Raw genomic sequence first — 24,045 nt, 5'->3', positions numbered from 1 at the left:
ACACACACACACACACACACACACACACACACACACACACCTGCATGATCACCAGCCACCGCAGCCACAGTAAGCCTGTGTATACTCAGCCTGCTGCTTCCTGACCTTCCATCCCATATCTCTGTCCCTCCCACTATTGGCCAGGCCAGACTGTCCATCACACTGCCTCACCTTCTCTCTGACTGGAAAGGTAGGCACATGATCAGTCATCATACCCTACAGCCATGCCTTTAATGATTGACCCAGGGGACCATCATGTGACCTAGTTGTAGCCAATCAGTTTTCTACTTTGAGATTCCCTCTTCGGATAATAGAAAAAAGAGTTATCTGTTGTTTTAGGGTAGAGATCTTCAAAGGTATAGGCTCAGGCTTTCAAGGACCTCTGTGTGATCCTTGAAGGACTTGGATGTCATAGAAGAAACCACACAACCACCCATACTTAAGGACACACAGAAGAACTGGCCCAAGCCACACTAGTATCATGTGTCACCATCTTTATTGACAGGGGCTAGGGGCAGAAGCAGCAAAGGATTTCTCAGTTGACCTCCTAGCTCCCTTTGTAAACCATAGCTCCCCTGCCCCGGCCAGGAAGTCCAAACCATTCCTTTACCACCACCCTCAGTTCCTTCTTAGAGGAGCCCCAGACCAAGTCCCAGGGCTGGGCACCACACAGGCCTGAGTTTGTGAACTTCCTCCTCCTGGGATGACCGGCTTTCTCCTCAATCCCTGCCTCCCTAACCCTTGGCCTCTGACCCCAACACCCTATTTCTCATGGCTTGCAATGTCCTCACCTCCAGGAGGTGACACAGAGGCCACTTGCGAAAGGAGCAGGGGTACAGGTTGAGCCTAAGGCAGGGGCATACCCACTTTGTATCCAACATGTACCACCCATTGTGGTGAGATGAATGTGGCAGCTCACCCAGCAGGATTCAATTCTTTCCCCAATTCCAGAAGACAGGTAAGGTGGAGAGCTGCCTCCATACCATAATGGGGACACTGAGGCCCAGAGAGGGAGGGGCCAGTCAAGAGGCTTGAGGTGAATAGAAGATCCAGGTTCTCAACTTCTGGATCCTTGAGTTCCCTGAGGACCCCAACTCTGTGGAGTGGGACAGGGGTGGGGTTAGGCAGAAGTTCCAACCTCTTCAGGGCCAGCCTGGCTTTAACTGGAAGGGCCATCTCTGGGGTTAACCTGGACCATGACTGCTCCCTATGACTCCCTTCCAACCTAGTCACATCATATGAAGCCTCAGAAATACAGATGGGGAGGCCAGGGATTGTTCACCCCTCCCAGCATTCTGGGGAGCCAGCTCCACTCCCAGGGCCCCCATCAAGGCCTGTGCCCCTCTCACTAGCTCCATGGACCCTCCAGGGACCCTTCTGGACCGTCCATGATTCCCCTCCCCCTGAATCTTTTCCTGGAGACTGTTTCCTCTCACCATCAATACTGCAACTGAGCTTAGCCCAAGCAGCCAAGGACGACTCAAGGTCACAGCACAGTCTGTTCTCACTCTTCCTTCCTCTCCCTTTTCCCTCTTTCTCTTCCTAATACCTCTCTCTCCTCTCCTCCCTGCTTCCTCTTGGATCCATGCCTCCTTGTCATCCTCTCCTCATGCTGATGGTAGACTCTGCCCTTCCATCAGGTCCATGTGGGTTGGGTCCCTGGCTTGCTCTCTGGGCAAGAGACAAGCTGAGGACTTCGGGGGCCTGAAGAGTAGCACAGGGAACTTAAAGGAAGCTGCCCTGGGGAACAGACAGCTGATTTCAACAGGGTGAGCTAGGCTGTGGGTGGCCTAAGCCTCTGCAATGTGAGGGTAGGTCTCTAAGAAAAGGGCTACAAAACTGTAAGTAAAAATCAGATGCAGGCCATGAAGGAGCCTAAGCAGCTGGAGACCCGGAAGCTCAGATTTATTAGCCTCTTAGAAAACTCGCCTCTTTCCTTGTATCCAGGAGCACAGGAGGCCCAAATGACCCCCTGGGATGAGGACCTGGAGGGGCAGTGGGGGAGGCACAGTTGTCTAGCTGGGGGAGGCCTGGGCAGGAGCAGAGCTGGTCAAGGCCACACAGCAGCATGAAAAGAGGCTGACCTGGGGCCCGAGTGGTCCTATCCCACCCCACCAAGTTACACTTTCTTCAGTCTCCAGGCCAGCTCACCGGTATCCCTGACTCCCCAAGCTCTGGTGTATCCCTCTGAAAGCCAAGATACAGGCTGACTCCTCAGACACATCATCTCTCGGAAATCAGTTTGCTCCTATTCCCTTAACCTGGGCCCCACTCAGGAAAGACTGGACCTGGTTCAGAAAAGTCAACCCAGTAACGACACCCCCTATCCTCTTCCAACAGACCTCATCTAGGCTGATTATGCCCATCCCTGAGTCAAGAGAAGGCAACGAGGCCCAGAGAGGGCCAGTGACCTGCACAAAGTCACACAAGTCCTGATAAAGTGGGACAGAGCCCAGGTCTCTGAATATCCCATCACTGGCCCCTGGTACCTCAGTGGCTCCAAGAGGGCCAGCACAGCTGTATAGATGAAGCCAGCTTTCCAGCCACTGCTGGCTTGGACCCCTGGGCACAGGCACAGCCTCCACCCTTCTCCAGGCAAAGCTGGCCCCCTGAAGATCCCTACAGATAGCTCCTGCGCAGGGTGCTGGTCTTCTCCCCAACAGCGGCCTCCTGGGGTAGAAACAGTTGCTCCTTGGTCGCCACCGCGATGGGCTGCCCTTCCTGCCTGCTGCTGCCAGGCTGTGTGATCTGACCGACCCCTCCATTCATCTCCTTCCCTCTCCGTGCTTTCCCTTTCTGATCCTCCTCCCTTCCCCCGTCTTCATCTTCATCCTCCTCCTCCTCCTCGGTCTTTTCTGGAGGGCCAGCTCCAGGCTCGTGGCTGCGAACCCGGCGGGATGGTCGAAGCAGGATCCTGCGGAAACCCTGTTTGAAACGGTAGGAGAGGAAGCCGTAGAGGATGGGGTTGGCACAGCTGTTGGCATAGGGCAGCGCCACCACTAGGAAGTAGAGGCCGAAGAAGGCAGGCTCCTCGGGCAGCGGGCACACCACGTTGACGATGTTGAGCACATAGAATGGCATCCAGCAGAGGACGAAGAGAGCCACCACGGCCACCACCATGCGCGTGACCCTACGCTCAGAGCGCCGCCGCCGCTGGCACGTGGGCGCCTGTACCCACTGACAAGAAGGTGCCCGTACCCTCCGTGCGGCCGAGCGCACCTTCACCACAATGAGCAAGTAGCACAAGCAGATGACCAGCAGTGGCCCGAAAAAGCCCAGTGCAGCCGTGTAGATGATAAAAGCCGCTCGCCAGGCCGCTGCCGGCTCCGGCCACTGCATGTGGCATGTGCTCATGCCCTGGGGCACACCTGAGAAGACCACCACAGGCAGCACCACCACGGCGGAGGCCACCCAGACAGCCGCACTGACTGTGCGAGCCACAGGTGCTGTGCGCCAGCGAGACGAGCGCGTGGGGTGCACCACCGCCAGGTAGCGGTCCACACTCATGACGGTGAGGCAGAAGATGCTGGTGAACTGGTTGATGCCATCCACGGCCATGACCAGACGGCACATGAGAGAGCCAAAGGGCCAGTAAGACAGGGCATTCTGGGCAGCCAAGAAGGGCAGTCCTAGCATGAAGAGTTCATCGGCCAGTGCCAGGTTGAGGATGTAGACGCTGGTCACTGATGGACTGGCTGTGTGCCGCAGGACCACGTAGATCACCAGCGAGTTGCCCAATAGGCCCACCACGCATACCACCAGGTAGACCAGAGGGATCAGGATGCCACTGACAGCCAGACCTCCCAGGTTCAGGCCAGCAGACACATTTCCCGGTGTGGCATCCAGGGGCCAGGTGGAGGAGGCATTTCCAGGGTCCAAGGTTGTGGGCACCAGTGAAGGATAGGCAGGGGTGGCCATGGCCAAGGAGACGCCAGTCAGCAGTCAGCTACCGGCCTGCAGGAGGGAGGACACAACTCAGTTGTGGCACAGAATGGATTCCTCTGTTCTGCCCCACCCCTACCACCTTGAACTTGGAGACCTCCTGTGTGCAGACTCAGAGCTTGATGACCATCTTGTGCACTCTGCACAGCCCAGCAGAAAGAGAGGGGTGCTGTTCCCGTTTCCCACATGAAAAGCTGAAAGACCTCCTGTGTGCAGACTCAGAGCTTGATGACCATCTTGTGCACTCTGCATAGCCCAGCAGAAGGAGAGGGGTGCTGTTCCCGTTTCCCACATGAAAAGCTGAGTCTCAAAGAGGTGAAAGGGCTGACCTCTAGCAGGAAGCTAGGACATAATCATTTTGGTTCATAAAGTAACATGCTCTTTCCATGCTGCCCAGGCATCTGGGGATCGTGTTGTTCACCAACAGGTCTGAACCTTCAGGGGCTGGTGAGATGGTACAGTGGGTAATTCCTAGGACCCACAGAGTCTAGAAGGAGAGAACTGACTACCACAAGCTGTCCTCTGACCGCCAGACACATGCCATGGTGTGCACGGTATGCACATGTACAACACACACCAAACACACACACACACACATACACACACACACGTGCGCACAATGTAATTAAGCATTTTTTATAAATCAGATCTGTCAGTTTGAAAACCACACATCTCAGATGCTCAACCTAGAACTTAGGTCTCCAGGTGAACCCCAGAGGATCCACGAGCTCCCCCAAACTCCGAGTGAAAGTTGATATGTTCTAGTCTTTTCTAGCTAAGTCTTGCAAACTTTACTCAGATTCTTGATTCCAAATAGAATGAAGGGCAGCGGGCTCATGGGTGTTCCCTCTCCTGGGAGTCTGAGTTCTCAGCATCTCCCTCAATTTAACCATCATACTTGGTACCCCACCAAATGCCCTGCCCAGAGGGGTGATTGTGAATATGAGGGTGGGTGTGCCTAAATCCCTCCTCCTATGAGACCAACTCATAACAAACCTGCAAGGCACACAGCAGCCACCTCCCTTAGCTCTGTGTAGCAGGGACTCTGTTGGGCTCCCCTCTGGACTCCAATCTCCTACACCACAGAGACTCATCCAACTCTGGACCCTTTCCACTGTCTACTACCTGTCACTTCACACAGCACATATCCTATACTAGTGCATGAAGCATCGAATGAGTGAGTCAGAGGAACCCAGAGTGGGCTGCAAGTGGGCACCATGGGGAAAGGAAGTCTCTCTGGCCCCCTCAGGCAGAATGTTGCACCCAGGAAGCCCAGGAAGACCATGAGAGAGCTGCCCTACCCCTTTCCTTATGACTACCCTACCTGCCCTGCCAGGTCCCTGGGCTCCTGGCTACTTCCAACTCCTGCAGAGTGGGGTGAGGAGGAGTTTCCAAGATGAGACACTCTCCTTCCTGAGTCTATACTGACCCATCTGGGCTTGGACCCCTTTCCTGGGACCTAAGGTGCTTTGGGCATCCTGATGAGACTCAGAATATAGGCGGCTCCTGGGAAGGGGGGCGTCTAGCTCCCAACATGCTCCAGGGCAGAGAGCGTGCACAGCAGCTCCAAGTGCCAGGATTCCCAGCTATACCCAAGAATACCTGGGCTCCTGGACAGGGGAACCCTCCAAGCTGTCCTCAACCTACTGCGCTCTCCCCTCTCTTGAATGGGGTATGGGGAATCTGGACATTGGGCTGTGGGCTTCTATAAGGTTCTGTCAGAGCTAGCTGCTCCTCACTGAGCCCCCACTCCAGGAGGCTCTAGGAGAGACTAGTGTCAAGGCACTGATACAGTACCTGCATCCAGAGCCCAAGGCATTCCCACTGTCCTCATGGGCCAGTCAGGGAGCCAAGGCAGGCAAGAAGGGGCACATCTAGGAGGACCTGTGACCTGTCCCGTATTTCACAGACTGGCAGATAAAAGCCAGGTAAGGGCAGGCCCCTGCCTCAGTTATGGGCAGGCCCTGCTCTCCTGCTGGCCTAGGCAGACCTTGTCTGGCTATTCTTTGGGCTCTTGTATTCAGGATCGTGGGCCCAGACTTTGACTCTTAGGAGCTTAGAGATAGAATTTTAAATTCTTGGGACAGAATCTTGAGTCTCAGAGTCAGGTGTTTAGGCCCAACGACCTTGAATCAGAGAATGTCACAATTCCAAAAAAGTGGAGGCAAACCTTAGGCCTGGAGCTGTGGAATCTAGGACCTTAAAGTTCTGCTTTCCGGGTCTGGGTGGTATATCCTGCGTCACCAACCACCTTGTTTACTGCTATATGCAGAGTTTTATAGCTTTCCAGAAGGGTGGCCAATCAAAGGCAACCAGGCCATAGGAGGGAGGGGAGCACTGGGCAGAGCGAGGAGCAGGGAGCCAGGCCAACCTCATTTCCAGGCTTCAGGCACAAATGCCCTCAGGGAAGCTTGGGGTGTGCCCTGAGAATGGCCCCTCCAGCCCCATCCATTCACAGGCACCGCCCCCCCCAACACACACAACACAGAGGAACACAACTGCTCAGCAAGACATTCCTCAGGCCCAGGGTAGAGCACCCCTCCGGGCCCCTGGTCCCCTCCAAGACACCCTCCTTGCTGTGAGAAGTTGACAGGCCAAGCAGGCGCCAAGAGAAATCACAGCCTTCCACCAAGGAAGCCAGACCTGCAATTTCAATGCTGCCTTTTCTTTAAGGAGCTGGGATCCTGTGCATGATCTAGTTCCTCCTGGGGAGGGAGGGAAGGACTCTGCCTCCCCGTCTGGTTTATCTTTGGCACAAGCTTGCCTGAAAGCCGGGGGCGGACGCCACTCTGGGGACTGTTCAGGGGAGGAGAGACACACAGAGAGGGTGAGTTGCTGCCCTCCCAACCCCCCACAGCAATTAAGGATGGCCCCTCAGGCATGTCAGACACCCTAGTCACTCTGACTTGCTTCTCAGCCAACTCCTACCCCCTCCAAATTGCCAGCACTCAGCACTTAGCCTGTCACCCAGAACTCAGTCATATTAACAGAACCAAGCAGATCAACAAGGAGACCCTAAGGTGCAAGGATGCTCCTTGGCAGAGGCCTCAACTTACACCCTGAGACCCTTGGGGAACTCAAGAGGGAGAGAGGGAGGGGGAGGAAGTCGAAGTTCAGAGAAGTTAAGTGACCCCCACAAGGTCACTCAACTGGTGAATAAGAAACACAGATTCAAACCCCATCTGTCTACTAAACCATGCTGATTTCCAAAGACTTCAGGCTTAGAGCAGTCAAAAGTCAGGACAGCTAGAGACCATGCAAATGGAGGGCCCCTGATTCATGCTGCTTCTGTCTGCCCTCAACACCCCTGGGCCTTGTTCCAAAGGGGCTGGGACTATGCTAGTCAACACTGAATGGCTCCAACTCCAGGCCTGGACTTTGACCCCTCCAGGAATACCTCCTTAAGCCCTAGGCTGGGGACTTGGGCTCTGCTGCTAAATGTCTGGTGCCAAACTGCTGTGTGACCTTAAACAAGTCATTTCTCCTCTCTTGTTCTACCTCCTCCTACTAAAACCGAGACATGTGTACCCCCACCCTCCCAAGGTTGCTGCAAAGGTGAAGTGGGCGGGTGGGCTGCACCATGCCAGGACAGAGGGGAGCTCAAGGGTGCTGCATGCCAGCCCAGGAGGCCAGGCAGCACAGTCTATCTGCTTTGGTCTGGCTCTCACATTCTGCTGTAGGGAGAGGTTCCAGATTCTAGAATCACAGCACAAGATTCTGAGGTTAATATTCCTACCTACAGCCCACCCAGGGATCACCAAAAGCCCTGTTCTTTGCTTTCTGTGACTCTCCACTCTCCACCAGCCTCAGCCCCAAGTTCATCCTGGGTGGAGAAAGGGCTCAGACATCCCACCCTCCAAGATCCCCATGGGCCCAGCTTCCTTACCTGCCCAGGGGGCAAGGGCTCACCTCCTAACGGTCAGGCTGGGTAACATTCTGCAGCCAAATACCACTACAGCACGGCTAGCTGGGGTCCCACACAGTACCCACTCCTCCAGCACTTGCGGACTTGGGCCCCTCCTAGGCCCTCGGCGGCCACGTCAGCCCACATTGCCTCTCCCATCTGGTCCCTGGTCCTGACTTCCCACAGTCGCCTGGTGCATCACGCCCCCATCTCCAGGACACAGTGGGGGGCACAGAGGGGGATCTGCAGGCAGGACCCAGTGGGGGTGGAGGGAGGTACTTCCCAAGGTGAGGGGAATGGGAAAGAGCAGGGGATGGAAGAAGCCAATAGAAAATAAGGAAAGGAGGGTCGGTCGGAGGTGGAGAGAAAAAGGAGAGGGAGAGGAGACCGTGAGTGGGTGGAAAGGCAGAATGAGGGGGAGTGAAGAGAGATGCGCGATGAGAAGGAACAGAGGAGGAAAGGGAGGACGGAGGAAAGGAGAGACTGGATGGACAACGGAGGAGCAGGAGATGCAGAAAGAGGCAGAGACAGAGGGAGGCAGGAGGAAGGAGAACGAGGGGGTGGTAGAGACAGTGACAGAGAAGGATTGTGCCACAGATGGTGACATGGAGAGCCAGCAGGGGGGGAGCAGGAGGGATGCGGGAGGGGCCAGGAGGAGGGACTGAGGGCTGGACAGCAGGTGCCAGGCTAGGGGGCAGCAGGTTAGGGGTGGAGGCCGGGAGAGGGAGAAGCAAATCCTGTTACCGGGGAGATTTCAGCCACCCACGCTGGCCTTGGCTCCCTCGGGGGCTTGGAAAGAGAGGGGAGCTCAGGAGAGTGGAGAATGGGGCTGCCAGCCATTAGCAGTAGGACAGACCCAGGTCCCTGATACATAGTTCCGTTTGGGGTGATGATGTGGGGCTAGAGGCGGGAGAGAGGGCAGGATGGGCATCAGGTCAGAGCCCATATCTCTGACCAGAGACAGAGATCCCAAGCACAGCTGGACAGGCCTGAGAGAGGGTAGATGTGATCCAGGGGTTGGCTGGATCTGGATAGCCCTGGGCAGAGAAAAGAGCAGAAAGACGGAGTAGAAAGTAGGTCTACTTTAAGAACCAAGAGACAAACGTCAAAGAAACCAACAAAATTTGAATTATAACAACTACAATGGAGACAATTGCTCATAATATACATTGGCTAATGAGAAGGCCAGAGTTCCCCCAGGGAGGAAGTATTTTGCTTCATTAGAGTACAAAAGTAGTGGTCCTCAAGGTCAGACTAGTCACACATGTCCACCTTGAGACCTTTGCACAGGCTGTGTGGGCTGAGACACTGATCCCACCCCATCCCCATGTGCAATGCAAGTGGTCCTTAGGACAAGAAGGGCCCCCTAAACTTCCTAGGTCAGCCCTCACAGCCCTGATGCATCTTGTAGACACTTGACTGGGGATGAAGCACTGATGTCCTCTGTACCAGGTCATTAGTTCCCCAAGAGCCAGCTCTGTGCAGGTTCCCATGGTGCCGTGGACTGGCGGCAGCCTTCATCTCTCCGAACTTTAACTTCCTCCCCCTCCCTCTCTCCCTCTTGAGTTCCCCAAGGGTCTCAGGGTGTGAGTTGAGGCCTCTGCCCAGGAGCATCCTTGCACCTTAGGGTCTCCTTGTTGATCTGCTTGGTTCTGTTAATACGACTGAGTTCTGGGTGACAGGCTAAGTGCTGAGTGCAGGCAATTTGGAGGGGTTCATTCCATGACCAATGAGAGGAGGGAGGATGGATGGATGGATGGATGGATGGATGGATGGATGGATGGACGGACGGATGGGTGAGCGATAGAGGGGTGGGAAGGGGACTCTGGTCTAACCAAGCGTATGCTGGAAGCTAGAGAGTTAGGGGAAAAGGTCCTAGGCACCAGACTGGGAACCATCCCCTTCCAGGAGCCTTCCTCAAGCAAAAGTGACCCTAGAAGTCCTCCTGGGCCCTTTCTCTGGTGTGTCAGGGCAGAGAGGATGTTCTGGTTTGCTTTCTGTTGCTGTGATAAAACACTGACCAAAACCAAGTTGGTGGGGAAAGTGCTTATTTCATCTTACAAGTTACAGTCCATCAGTGACAGCCTCAAGCAGGAACCTGGAACTGAAGTAGAGACCACGGAAGAGTGTTGTTTGCTCAACTATATTTTGTATATAGCCCACGTGTACCTGCCTACCGATGGCACTGTCCAAAGTGGGTTGCACCCTCCTACATCAATTAGCAATTAGGACCATGCCCACAGACATGCCCCAAAAGCCAATCTGATGGAGGAAATTCCTCAGTTGAGGTTTCCTTTTCCCAGGTAACTTTTGTCTGTTTCAAGTTGACAAAAACCAACCAGCACAGTGGGAGCAGGGGATTCTGGGAATCTAGAGGAATCCCAAAGGGATGGCCCTGCCCTGTCTGGATTTGAGGTTCTAAAGGCCTCTCTGCTCAAAACCCCAGGATCCTTGACCCCAGACTGGACCTGGCCCAGCAGGCCTGTCAAATCTGCTGGGGCCCTGGCTGGCCTCCCACCAGCAAGGTCAACATTGGGTGCCCCTGTGTGATCTTGGTCTTGGCAAAAGTGGAGCCATATCTCCATCCTCTTCCTGAAGGGCTCCCATGGTGCTTATCACCATCAGACAAGTGGTTTTTCAGGAGCCTGGATCCAGGGTCCTCTCAGCCCTGAGAGATGCCAGAACCTTCCATCTCTCCTGCCCTTCCTTATGGTACCTAGGCAGACGCTGACCATGGGCCCAGGAAGAGAGTTACAACACAACCCATGGAGGGTGTGGCCATGTTGGAGGAAGCACATCACTGGGGGCAGGCTTAGAGAGTTCTTATGCCTTGTTGGCTCTCCAGTTGTGCTCTGCTTCCTGTACTTGCTTGAAGATGTGAGCACTTAGCTTCTGCTCCCACTCCAGCCACCTCCAATGCCATGCCTCCCCACCATGATGGACTCTTGCCCCTTTGGAACTGTAAGCTAAAATTAACTCTTCCTTTTATAAGTTCCTGTGGTCATGGTGTTTCTAGCACAGCAACAGAGAAGTGACTAATACAGAGCTTAAATTTCCTCCTGCAGCTGAGGCTTCCTCAACCCCCGGCCACAGGGCGTCTGGCCATGGTCCACAGGGAGAGAAAAGAGGCTTGTGGAATGGCCCCTGCACCAACCTCATTGCTTCTGCCTTAAACGTGCCTCTCTCGTGCATCTGGCTCTCCAGCCCAGAGCTTTCTCCTCACCAGCCTCTGAAGGGGTTCTGAATATGCCACCCCCAAATGCTGCTTTGCCACATTGATATTTTTTTAAAAACTGAAGGCACTTGAAATGAAGAAGGACACTGTGACCTTCTCTCTCCTTTTGAAAGCAGCTGAAGGCCCCTGGAGAGGCGCCCTCCCTGCACAGGGAGGGTGGTGGCCTGCTGGTTACCAGCATGGGTTCGGGGGAGGGAGGTCATCTACAGAGTACAGCTTTTATGCTAACCCCCATCTTCCCTGGTGTCAGCTGCCACTCATTCTAGCCAACACATGAGCACTTGAGTTTTGTCATCGTCCTGGGGGTCTTTGTTGGAGGAAACACGGGGGTGGGGGGAGCACTCACTTGTACTGTGCATATTAATAAAAATCACATGCCTTCCTCCTGTCAATCTGCCCTCTGTCTGTTCATTCCTGGCCCATCCAAAGACCCTAAGGCAGGAGAGGAAAAACATTCTGCCTCTGATACCACAATCCCTTCTGTGGCTACTCAGAAGATAAAGTAGATCTGTTAAAACACTTGGTCATGACTCAGCAGTTAAGAGCACTGGCTGCTCTTGCAGAGGACCAAGGTTCGATTCCCAGCACCCACACAGCAGCTAACAATCATCCATAACTCCTATTCCAGGGAATCCAACACCCTTTTCTGGCCTCTACAGGCATTGCATCCATGTGGTGCAGTTACATACATATAGGCAAAACATTCATACACATAAAAATAAACAGATTTTTAAAAAAAAATGTTAGTCACACTACTTAACTCCTTGAAACTCCTATGACCACCTGTTGCCATCCTCGCCATAGCCTAAGTGTCCCGTGCAATCTGCCTCTACTTCCCTCTGCTCTCATGTCACTTCTCCACTTCTAAGGTGCCATCACCTCAATCTGAAGTTCATGTGCTCCCCAGGCCCTTTTCACAGGCTGCTCTCTGTGTCTCCCTTCCCTCCACCTCTAGCAGATGTATACATGGCCTGCTCTGAGAGGCCTTCTGTAAACCGTACTTTTCCCTCATAGTGCCTGCTCTGGGCCCCCTTTACATCTGCAATGCAATTATTTTCAATTTCTAATTTGCTTTTGTGTTATTAAAGTATTGTGGTTTTGAAACCAATTGTACTATATATATTTGTCTTTTTGAGACAGGGTCTCCCTGTAGCCCCAGCTGTCCTGGAACTCACTATGTAGACCAGGCTGGCCTTGAACTGACAGATATCTGCCTGCCTCTGCCTCCCAAGTGCTGGACTACAGGCGTGCACCACCACGCCCAGCCTAATAGAATATATTTTTAAAAAGAAAAGAAAAGAAAAAGGGGCTGGGGAAAGATGACTCAGTGGTTAAGAGCACTGACTGCTTTTGCAGAGGACCTGGGTTCAATTCCCAACACCCACATGGCAGCTAACAACTATCCATAACTCCAGTCCCTCTTCTGTCCTCTGTGGGCATTGCACAACACAGGAGCACTTACACACATGCAGGCAATACACATAAAACAAAAATAATAAATAAAATATTTAAAATAAGTTGTACTAAAAAGGGTTATAATGACAAAATATAGACATCCCCCAGTGGCCCTCGTATCCCTCCCTGGTTTGTCCCAGAGGCAGCCCTGTCATTTAACTAGTTCTGTTTACCCCCACATTGCTAAGCATCACGTCACTCTCCCCACACCTTGCTCCCTCTCCCTTGCCCTGTTCTTCCCTCTTTGTATTTTAAAATTTTTATTGCATTTATTTCATGTATTTTGTGTGCATGAAAATGGGTATGGGTGTGAGCACATGTGTGCCATGTGAAAGTCAGAAGAGAACTTGGGCATCAGTTCCAACATGAGAGTCCTGGGTTTGAACTGGGGTCCTCAGGCTTGGCAGCAAGCACCTCTACCTGCTGAGCTATCTCACCATCTCATGTCTTGATATATTTTTAGATAAGAGTCTTGCTATGTCGCCCAGACTAGCCTTGAGCTCTCTCAGTCCTCCTGCCTCAGCCCCCCTAGTGTTAGTATCCTAAGCATGGCCAGTACACACAGCAGGAGAGCAGTTTTGATTTCTTACTCTCCTCTCTCCTCCCCATCCACTCAGCTAGATTGCTGTTAAAGGTGTAAACAGTCCTACGTGAATATCATTTCCTGTTCAGCCAGTTCATCATTGCTTTATTCATTTACCTGCTTTCTTAAAAAAAAAATCTTCAGGGGCTGGACAGTTAGATTAGTGGTTAAGAGCACTGGCTGCTCTTGCAGAGAACCCAGGTTCAATTCCCAGCACCCACATGGCAGTTAACAACTGCCTGTAATTCCAGTTCCAGTGGCTCTGATGCCCTCTTCTGATTTGGCATTGTACAATATGGGTGCACTTAGGCACATGCAGGCAATACACTCACTCATACTCATACACATAAAATTAAAATAATAAATGTAATATTTCTAAAAATCTTTGTTTTCTGGGCTAAGCATCTCTACCTGATCCCACAGCTTCATAAAAGTGTCACACTGCAGAGAGAATTGTCTTCTTAGAGACTAACAAGCTCCTCTCCTCAGTGCTCCTTGGTGCCCCGGAATCCTGTCTTTGTCAGAGAATCTGTGTTGCTTCAGCTTTTCCCTTGGCGCACCCCACTTTCTGGAGTCCTCATCTTCCTCTCTGGTGGTTTACTTTCTTGTTTAGGTGGAACAAGCCCTCTGGAACTTCCTGAGAAGGGCTGTGTGTCTGGAAACAGGTAACTTCTCTCTTGCATTGACAGCCTAGCTGGGTGTAAAATTTGAGGCTGAGAATCATTTTGGTTCGACTGATGGAGGTCACCTCTCTCGGACCTCGGACTTCCAGCCTTGCATGCCTTCCCAGTCACAGGTACCTATGAGACCCGGTCCCTTCCTAATAGTTCCTTCCTGGCTGCGGTGAGGTAAGCAGCTCTCTTATGATGTGCCCTCCCACTCTGATGTTCTTCCTTTGCTGTGGGCCTAAATGCCACAGAGCCAGCTTATCATGGGCTGAGACCTCTCCAACCACAAGTCAGAATACATCCTTCCTACCTTAGCTTGTTTATCCTAGGTATTTGTTAATGCCTCAATAAGTCCAACACAGAAATTTGGTGCTGAGAAGCGAGGTCATTTCTATGACAATTCTTGACCATGTAGTTAAGGAAGCTTTAGAACTGGTTTATGAGAAGAATTTGAAAAGGTCTGGAGAAGTAGGCTAGAGAGGCCCTAGAATATCAAAAGCAGCTCTTAGTGGGAGGTTCTGGTGGAAACCCAGAAGAGCAGAGTGCAATAGGAACCCAGATGGATCCTTTGCTCATGAAGTTTCAGATGGGAATGTACCTCTTCTAGAAACTGGACTAACACAGCTTTTTTGTTTCCTTATGTCAAAGACCCTGTCTACATTTTTTCCAGACCCTGAGACTTTGTATGAGGCTGAGCTTAAAGGTAATGGACTAACTAATCTGGCAGAGGAAATTTTAAGGCATCCCAGCATTCAGAGTACAACATGATCATTGCTAGCTGCTTTTAATCAGATTTACAGTGAGAATTGGGAGCAGAGTTTGAAAATCTTGTTGTTCGTTCAGAAAAAGGCAGTGATTAAAGTTGGTTCTAAGTAAGGCATGGTTGCTAAAGAGATTAGCATTGTTGGGGATGGGGAGATGGCTCAGCAATTAAGAGCACTTGTTCCTCTTCCTGAGTTCAGTTACCAGGGCCTATATTGGACAGCTCACAACTGCTTATAACTCCAAATCCAGAGGATCTAATGCCCTCTTCTGGCCCCTGCAGGCACTCACACACATAGCACATACTCACACAGACCTACACACATAAACATACATTAAAAAAAATCTTAAAGGGCCAGAGAAATGGCTCAGCAGTTAAGAGCACTGGCTGCTCTTGCAGAACATCCAGGTTTGAATCCCAATATCCACATAGTGGCTAACAACTATGCATAACTCCAGTTCCAGGGGATCCAACACCCTCTTCTGTCCTCTGAGGGCACTGCATGACATGGGTGCACTTACATATATGCAAACGTAGCACTCATACACATAAAAATAAATAAAACAAAAAAATTTAAATTAATTTTTCTTTAATCTTTAGAGAGGGAGAGCGAGAATGAGAGTGAGAGAGAGCAAGAGAGAGAGAGAGAGCAAAGAGAGAGAGCGAGAGAGAGCGAGAGAGAGAGAGAGAGAGAGAGAGAGAGAGAGAGAGAGAGAGAGAGATTTACACCATTAAGAGGAATCCAATATCTTATATCTGGACAATAGGAAAAGGCCCTCTCAGGAATTGGCTAGATTTCACTCATTGCAGGGTCCAGAGTATAAACGTGTGAACTCATTTAAAAGACTTTCCCAGCCAGGCGTGGTGGCACATGCCTTTAATCCCAACACTTGGGAGGCAGAGGTAGGCAGCTCTCTGTGAGTTCAAGGTCAGCCTGGTATACATAGGAAGTACCAGGCCAACAGGGGCTATAGGGAAACTCTGTCTCAAAAAAGACAGAAAAAAAAAAAAGACTTTCCTGACACAAGAGCACTGCCAGGCACTCTGCTGCCATTGCACTCCCTAAGAAGCTATTTTCCCAGGATTCATTTCACTATCCTCATCTGCCCAGGCACCAGAGGCTGCTGCAGCTGTGGTCCACAAAGACCCAGCTCAAGACAGTGGCAGCATCACACACATGGTGCTGATTTCTCAGGCACGTAGACTACAAGAGTTGAAAGGTCACAGAGGCTTCCATCCAGATTTCAAAGGAAACCCGGGGGAGGCCAGGCAGTGTTTGGCAGGGTCAGCCCCTGAGAGGGCGATGTGTAAAGCTGCGTGGGAAAGCCGAAGGCAATGGAGACCACAGGATGCCAGGAATGTGGAATACCTACCCATGAGAGACTAGAGCCGGACCAGAAAGAGGCCATGTGCACTAGAGCCAGCAAGTCCATATGGTGGGGTTACCCACATGAAGCTTCTGTCATGTCACCTTGTGCTCTGGATGCAAACCAAAGATCTATAGGATTTGATGTCTGTCCTAATGGGTCTTTCTTTTGTCTTTTCCCTTCTTACATTCTCTTGTTCATCCCTTTTAGAATGGGAATGTTTACTGTGTGATGTTTGTCTCAAATGTATAGAACTTAGGCTAGAGAGATGGCTCAGCGGTTAAGAACAGCGGCTGTTCTTGCAGAAGACCCGGGTTCAAATCCCAGCACCCACATGGCAACTAACAACTGTCCATAACTCCAGTTCTAGGGGATCCAACAGTCTCTTCTGTCCTCTGCGGGCATTGCACGACACAGGTGCACTTACCTACATGCAGGCAATACACACATACACATAAAAATAATAAATAAAAATAAAAATCTTTTTTTTTCAAAAGAAGATGGGCTGGAGAGATGACTCAGCAGTTAAGAGCACTTGCTGCTCTTCCAGAGGACTTGGGTTTGATTCCCAGCACCCACATGGCGGCTAAAAAACATCTGTAACTCCAGTTCCACGGATCTAACACCCTCTTCTGGCCTCTGCTGGCATTGCACGACATGGGTGCACTTACCTTCATGCAAGCAATACACGCATACACATAAAATAAAAATAATAAAATATATTTTTTAAAAGTATAGAACTTTCGTTTTGATTTTTGTGAGATGGCCTTGAGTCTGAGATTCAGTTTGAACTTTTGCTCAGTACTAGAATTGTTGAGACTTTGGGGAAAGTCTTAGTGCATTACTGGGCACGCACAGGACAGCCATGTTGGATGAAATTATGATCTTGCAGTTGTCTTTATTTGGAGATTAAGTGAGGTTTAAGGAAAGGTGTTTGGATGTCAAGTTGACATGGGGTGGACTTGTGATGGTTAATCTTAAATGTCAACTTAATTGGCTTAAAGACAATTAGGAGATGAAGAAATCACAGCCTAGATGCATCTATGAGGACATTCTAAAGATGATTAGATAATGGAGATTCAACCTAAACAATGGTTTAATCCAGTGATAAAGTCTACTTTTATTTATTTATATTTTTTTAGATATATGAGTGTTTTGCCTGCATATATATAAGTGCACGATGTGCATGCCTGGTGCCCACGAGGGACAGAAGCGGCCATTGGATCTCATAGAATTGGAGTTATAGATGGCTGTAAGGTGCAATGTGGATGTTCAGAACTGAACCCAGGTTCTTAACCCTCTGCAAAGGCAGCAAGTGTTCTTAACTGTTGAGCCATCACTCCAGTTCCATAGTCTAATTTTAATTAACTAATTAAATTTTATGTGTATAAGTGCTTTGCCTGCATGTATGAAAGTGCACCTATGTTGTGCAATACCAAAGGAGGCTAGAAGGGGCATCAGATCCCCTAGAACTGGAGTTATGGGTCAGGCCAAACCCAGGTCCTCTGAAAGAACAGCCAGTGTTCTTAACTGCTGAGTCATCTCTCCAGGTCCTTAGTATTTTTTAATTTGTTCTAGAATTTCGTACAATATGTTTTGATCATATTCAGGTCCCTGTTGCTCTCTCCACCCTCTCCCCACTATACCCCTACCCCCATTTCATGATTTCATGCCCTCTATTATTACCTGTCCCTTTCTTTTATTTATTCATGTATTTTAGCTTTTTGTTTTTTAAAAGCCCTGGAGTCTGGTTAACATTTTTATTTTTATTTTTTAATTTGAGTCTAATTTTAAATGGACTATTGGGACATGGAACTATGGAAGGGGGGGTGCCTAATGGAGGAAGTAGTCACTGGGGCCAAGACTTTGAAGGTTGTATCTTGGCCCTGGATCCTTACTGTTCCCCTCTTTGCTTGCTGACTCGCATGAGGTGAGCAGCTCTCCTCCACCAGGCAGGCGTTCCTCTGCTGTTCCTGCCTTACCATGAGCAGAAAAGGGATGGACTCAACAAACCATGGACCAAAACCTCTGAAACCACGAACCGAAATAAACCTTTCCTCCCTCAAACTGTGTACCTCAGTATTTTGTTCCTCCGGTGATTTGCTAAGTAGAATCAAATCCAGCCAGCCACATCTCTAAAACTCAGTTTGGCAGCTAACTCCGGCCTGCCTGTAGCAAGCACTTTTGGGGTCCAGAGGACCCTGGTTGAATTTTCCCTAGCAGAGTCAATGGGTGGGTGGCTATCTGGCTGCACAGTGCAGGGCAAGGACCCAGGGGCCTAACTGCTCCTTAAAAAGGCTCCCTGGACACTGCTGTGATTCAGCCTCGCACATCACCATCACTGTCTCTGTCTGTGGTATCTGGGTTCCATAGGCCCAGCATCCCTGAGTTGCTGGAGGCAGTTGGTTTGCATCATTTCCATCAGCTACCCCTGAGCCCTCCCTCCTCTCAGAAGGCCCTGAGGTCTGCCCCCACAGTCCCTTTGCTTTGTGGCTTGCCCGCTGGGGTTTAGGGTTACCTGACTTCTCTGAAAACAGATGTTTTTGTTTCTGTTTCTTCTTCCCTGGTTGTCACTGCTAGATTTCCACAGGGGCCGAGGATTTCCACAGGGGCCGAGGTATACTAGGTGTACTGGCCCTGAGCTCTTCCTTTCTCTGTGGAAGACTCTCTGATGTGTGGAGCAACCCACAAAGCCAAGGTATTCATGTTTCTGCCTTGGCCTCTGAGCCCCCTGGTGAGCAAGGGTTGGGCTGCACCCCTCTCTGTGCCTCTGGCCCTGCCTCAAGTCAGGTGGCGGGGAGCATGTCAGGTGAAGGGAAGTCAGGCTTCTATGTCTAGCAGACCCTTTTGGCTTCCTCAGAGTCCTCTCAAAACATCTCCCAGATCTACCTCCCCCTCTCCAGGGCCCATGTACCCACACCCCATGGAACCTGCTGGAGCTGGGAAGGCAGAGATCAAAGGAGCATTAGGCAAGGGCTCCCGAGACCCAAGGGCTCTTCAGACCCAAGGGCTCTCCAGACGCAAGGGCACACAGCAGCAGCCACATGATTCTGGGGGTGGCTGGTCTCACCCAGGCAGTTCTTCCACAGGATCACAGATGAGACTGTCGTGGGGGACTTAGCTAAGATCAGCTGGCACCTTGACAGGCAGTGGGAAGTTTGCTTCAGCAGGGTATGGGCATCCTGGTGGCTCTCTCTCACTCTCTCTCTATTAAAGTCTATTCTGTCATCCATTCCCTTATTTGTATAAATCACATTCATTCAACATGTCTAGGTAATCAGCACTGGCTAAGGTCTTAATGTTAAACTATGGAATGAGGCAACCAGGTCCCTTCCAGTGTGGGAGACGCCCTGGGGCAAAGCCCTACTCACAAATGCGAATTATAACCAGTTCTAAAAACTGCTCTCAACAGAGGGAGAGAGTGCTAGAGACAGGACAGACAGAAGCAGGAAACTGGGGCTTTGAGATGCTTTGAGGAGTTTTGGGGGGTGCTTGGGAACAATTCCTAAGAGATGGGGGAGCAGCTCCTGAGAGGAAAAGAGCTGGGGTACAATGGCATACCTGGCAGCTGCCCTGGTATGGGGCTTTGTGAGGAAGGGGAGATTGGCTCAGGGGGCTCTGGAGGCAGCTGGCAGCAGGTGCTGCCGGCTCATCTGCAGGTGAAGCTGGGGTGAGTGTTCATCTCCATTGTCAACTTGACTGGATTTAGACTCACCTAGGGAGTTGAGGAGCACCTCTGGGTATGCAACTTTAAGGGCTTTTCCAGAGGATGAACTGAGGGAGAAGACCCCACCTAAAAGTGGGTGACACCATCCCATGGGCTGGGATCCAAATGGAACAAATCGGGAGACAGGAAAAAGACAACCAAGGGCCAGTGTTCATGTATCTGTTGTCTGATCCATCATGATGTGAACAGCTTTGGCACACAATCCTGCGGCCATGAACTGAGCCTCTCTACTATACTTTCCCACCATGATGGACTGAAACACTCTGAAACTGTGAACTCAAGGAAACCTTCCCATCTGTAGATTGTCTCTGTGGGGCTTTGTTGCAGCAAGAAAAGCTAAGTAACAATGCTGACGGCTTGAGGCGATGAGGGTTTAAAACTGGAGTGAGCTCGACTGGTTTGCATTTTGATGTGATTACCCCGATTGATCTGAGGTTATTAACCATGGCCAAAGCTCCGAAGCAAGGAGACCAGGCAGGAGGGGTGAATATATCCATTAGCACACGGTCAACATCTGCTTGGTCACTTGCACTCCCATGATCCTCCATGAGCAGAGCATGTCCTGGCTAACACTGATCTAAGGAGAAACACATGGAACAGAACAGACTCAGCAGAGCCCCTCCCCCCACAACTGGATCAGCTCAGCTGACCTCAGGTGTGAGGAGGAAGGCTTGTGGCTGTTTGCCCCTTGGCTGAGGCTGGGGAGTGATTTGTGGAGAGCAGAGCTGGTGAGGCCATTGGTAGTGGAAGAAGTGAGGAGAAGGCGGATGCTGGGAAATGTCTGGTGTGTGCTGGAAGAAAAAAATGAATAACTTCAAAGTTCTAGAAAAGAACCCAAGTCTGAATACTGAGTGCTTATCACTGACAGGGCATATGGGGTTGAGAATTCAGGGGCCATCCACCCAGAGGGGCCACTTCTGGCTCTCTGCTGGCACGGCAGCCTCCTCACTGGCCTGTAAGGACAGGGCCCACCTGCGCTCCTGGGTGTAGCCCACAGCCTCCATGACAACCTTCTGGGTGATTACAGGATAGAATGAAAGACAAGTGTGACACATTTCTTAAGGCAGCCAGCAGAGATGACAGGCTCAGGGTGGCACAGTTGTGTGTGCAAAGCAGGAAGATCCCACCCAGGATGCCCAGTGGCCAGTGGAGTGGAAGGTGAGAGGGGAGGAGCAGGGAGGCCTGTGGGGAAGCCATGGCTGCTGACCAACAGAGAGGCTTCACAAGGCCTAGTGCAGGAGTGGACTACAGTCACTAGACACCGGGAGGACAACTGTCCAGGCTTGACCAGTGGTACTGGTGAGAGATGATGGGGTTCCAAGGTTCCTACTTCAGAAAAAAGATCACTATGCAGCCAGGCTCCAAGGCAGCACAGCAGAAGAGGTGCTTGCCTAGGGTCCCAGTTCACGATTTCATACAGCGTATGGAGCCCAGGCCCAACCCCAGTCCATCCAGGTCCCGTCCTGACCCCACAGCATGTGATATAGTATCGTATAGGCACTTGGAGAGGCTGTTGGTGAGTGAGCCTCTCTCCTGTGCTTGCCCAGCACTTCCTGTTTCAAAACAGGCTCTGTGTGGCTGCCTACAGGTTTCCTTTTCTGCCTCAGATCCTCAGCTACTGGGCTCAGGTCTAAGGGCTACAAATGCAGCAGCAGAAGGTCTGACCAACAGTGGCCAAAACAAATAAATGGTTCCCTTGTCACTTGTCCCCATCATAAGGCAGCCGCTGGCAAAGGTTCAGCGGCAGAGTGAGACCGAGGGACCCAGGCTCTGTTTGTCTTTCTGCTCCTCCATTATGAGCACCTGGCTTCTGCTGTTTATGCATCAAGCTCACAAGAAGGTGGTAGCAACTCCAGACATCTCATCAGTGTTCCAAGCATGTGAAGGGACAGCACAGAGGGCAGTGCCCAACAGGTAACAGGTCGGCCATTTCTCCTCCCAGAAGTCATCTCTCTGGCTGACTGTCACTTATGAGTAGTTGATCAGAATGGTGCAACCTCAGAACCCCAAAGACTGGGAAAACAAGTACTGTTTTTTTTAAAGATTTAATGTGTTTGTGTGTGTGTGTGTGTATGTGTGAGTGTGTGTGTGTGTGTGTGTGTGCGTGCGTGCAGGTGACTGAGGAGACCAAAAGAGGACATCGGATCACCCTGGAGCTGGAGTTTCAAGCAGTTGTTAGTCACCATATCTGGGTGCTGAGAACTGAACTCAGGTCCTCTGCAAGCACTTTTAACCACTGAGCCTTCTCTCCAGTACCCAAAAACAAGTATTTCTTTCCTGTCCTAAATACATTGTTGCTGCCCACCACCCCAAGCTAGAATTCTGTAGAGTGGAGGAAAGGGGTGGGAGGAGCTGAAAGGAGTTGGGAGGGGAAGGGAGGGGGTGGAAGAGGAGAACAAGTTGCTTTATCCATCTGAACTCTGACTGTTAGACGTGGGTGGCAGAAGGAGTCTCCCAGGAATGTTCCCAGTGTCAGAGGTCTGGGCCAGGCGATTCCAAGTTCTTAAACTCTTATTCAAGGAACTGAAATAAGGGTTCACAGACTGCAAAAGTAGCGAGGGAAATTTATTCAAGGCAAAGTGATGACATAGGTCAGATGCTCCATGCCAAGTGACAAGAGCTATGGCCTGGGAATTCTTTTATAGGGGCTAAAGGAAAAAGGAGTGTGGTTACTTAGGGCATAGTTTGAATGGGTGTCTATTTTGATTGACAGACTTGGATTCCATTAACCTTTGTTCACTGTATGTGTCCCTTCCCATAATGCATCTGATTTTAATCACATGCAATTTTAATCATATGCCAGTTACGCATAGGCATAAGATGGTAAACAGGATTCTCCCTAAAAGTCCACTTACGGGACACAGTCTTTTTGAGCATGTGCCCAAAACTAGTTCGGGCTGGATCATCCTCCTACCCTTGTGTTGGGCCTAAGTGGAAAATGTCTGCATAGAATCTAAGTTTGATGATCATTAAGGGGAGGATAAACTGTTCAGAGTCGGGTGTAAATGCTGCTCGATGCAGGAGGGGGGTTCTGGATTGCCAACAAGTTGCTAGGTGCATTGTTTAGAGTGAGGTGTGTGCATCATACATGCAAGTAAGGGTCTCGGGCTGCCAAGTGCCTTGTCAGAAGACCGGTGTGTGCATAGCCCAAACCAGATGGCTCTTCCCTCTGCTTGCATGCCTCAGGAAGGACCTAGAATTTATTCCCAGGCCCTGCAAAGAGCAGAGAGCAGCCAGGTGTAGTGGCACACACCTGTAATCTCAGATTTGGGAGATGGTAGCCAGCCTGGGCTGTGTAAGACTGTTTCAAAGAAGGGGGAGGGGCTGAAGTGATAGTTTAGTTAGTAGAATACTTTATCTGTAAACACAACTGAGTTTGATCCTGTGTTAGGAAAAAAAGAAAGTCACGTGTGGTGGTTGTAATCCCAGTACTAGAGAGGCAGAGACAAGCAGATCCCTGGGGGTCTTGGCCAGCCAGCCTAGCCTACTTGATGAGTCCCAGGCCATGAGAGACCCTGTCTTAAAAACACAAAGCAGAGCCTGGCGTGGTGGCACACACTTTTGATCCCAGCACTGGGGAGGCAGAGGCAGGCAGATCTCTGTGAGTTCAAGGCCAGCCTGGTCTACTTAGTGAATTCCAGTTCATCTGGGGCTACAGGGAGACCCTGTCTCATGACACCTGAAGTTGACCTCTGGCCTGCACACACATGTACCTCAGGGAGGAACAACGTACACACACACACACACACACACACACACACACACACACACATGAGCAAGGAGCCCAGAGGGGCATACTTGGACTGTGATTGACTAGAAGGGGCACCCCAGGGCTTTAACACCCCAACCTCCAAGCCATGCCAAAGTACCCCATGTATGTAGGATTTTATGTTTGTGTGTGTGTGTGTGTGTGTGTGTGTGTGTGTGTGTGTTTAAAAACAGGGTCTCACTATGTAGTCTGGAACTCATGATGTAGACCAGGCTGACCTCAAACTTATAGATTTCTGCCTCCCAAGTGCTGAGATCAAAAGTGTACGCCACTACACCCAGCCCATTAAAGAAGGTTTTAATGCTTTTTTTGTGTTGGGAAGTAACTCGTAACAAACCAGCCTGTGTGTGCCAAGCTGGGGGGGGGGGGGGGCACTTTTCTCACTGTGTTCAGCCTCTTCCAAAGCTGAGGCCCCTGGAAGCTTGGAGACTTATGAGGGCATTAAGGGGTGGCCCCGAGCTCCTGGAAGCAGAAAAGAAATGCTGAGCACTTCTTGGCTAGAGTTGGGCTGTCAGTATGGGCTGTCTCCTCTTAGTCTTCTGAAGCCTCAGGCTCAGGGGGTGGAAACTTATGTGTCACCCCACTATGGCAGCACCTGACACAGATCAACCAGTGTGTGTTGGGTGAAGGAT

General features: G+C 50.9%; 1 protein-coding gene across 2 annotated transcripts; it reads right to left on the bottom strand.

Moving 5' to 3' along the window:
• Positions 1-479: 479 nt before the first annotated feature.
• On the bottom strand, positions 480-8,456 carry Sstr3 (somatostatin receptor 3). Of its 2 annotated transcripts, none has more exons than XM_008851317.1 (2): positions 7,829-8,456; positions 480-3,954 (listed from the first exon to the last, which is right to left on the bottom strand). In XM_008851317.1, the coding sequence occupies exon 2, from the start codon at positions 3,916-3,918 to the stop codon at positions 2,620-2,622; it is 1,299 nt and encodes a 432-aa protein (XP_008849539.1). In that variant the 5' UTR covers positions 3,919-3,954; positions 7,829-8,456; the 3' UTR covers positions 480-2,619. The 2 variants fall into 2 exon arrangements, with proteins under 2 accessions (XP_008849539.1, XP_008849541.1); XM_008851319.1 differs by having other exon boundaries at positions 7,852-8,456.
• Between the last annotated feature and the right edge of the window lie 15,589 nt (positions 8,457-24,045).

This window comes from Nannospalax galili, unplaced genomic scaffold, assembly GCF_000622305.1.
Source record: "Nannospalax galili isolate Female #2095 unplaced genomic scaffold, S.galili_v1.0 scaffold445, whole genome shotgun sequence".
Taxonomy (NCBI): Eukaryota; Metazoa; Chordata; class Mammalia; order Rodentia; family Spalacidae; genus Nannospalax; species Nannospalax galili.
The sequence above is the reverse complement of the archived record's forward strand: the minus strand, read 5'-3'. Positions and strand labels throughout refer to the sequence as shown.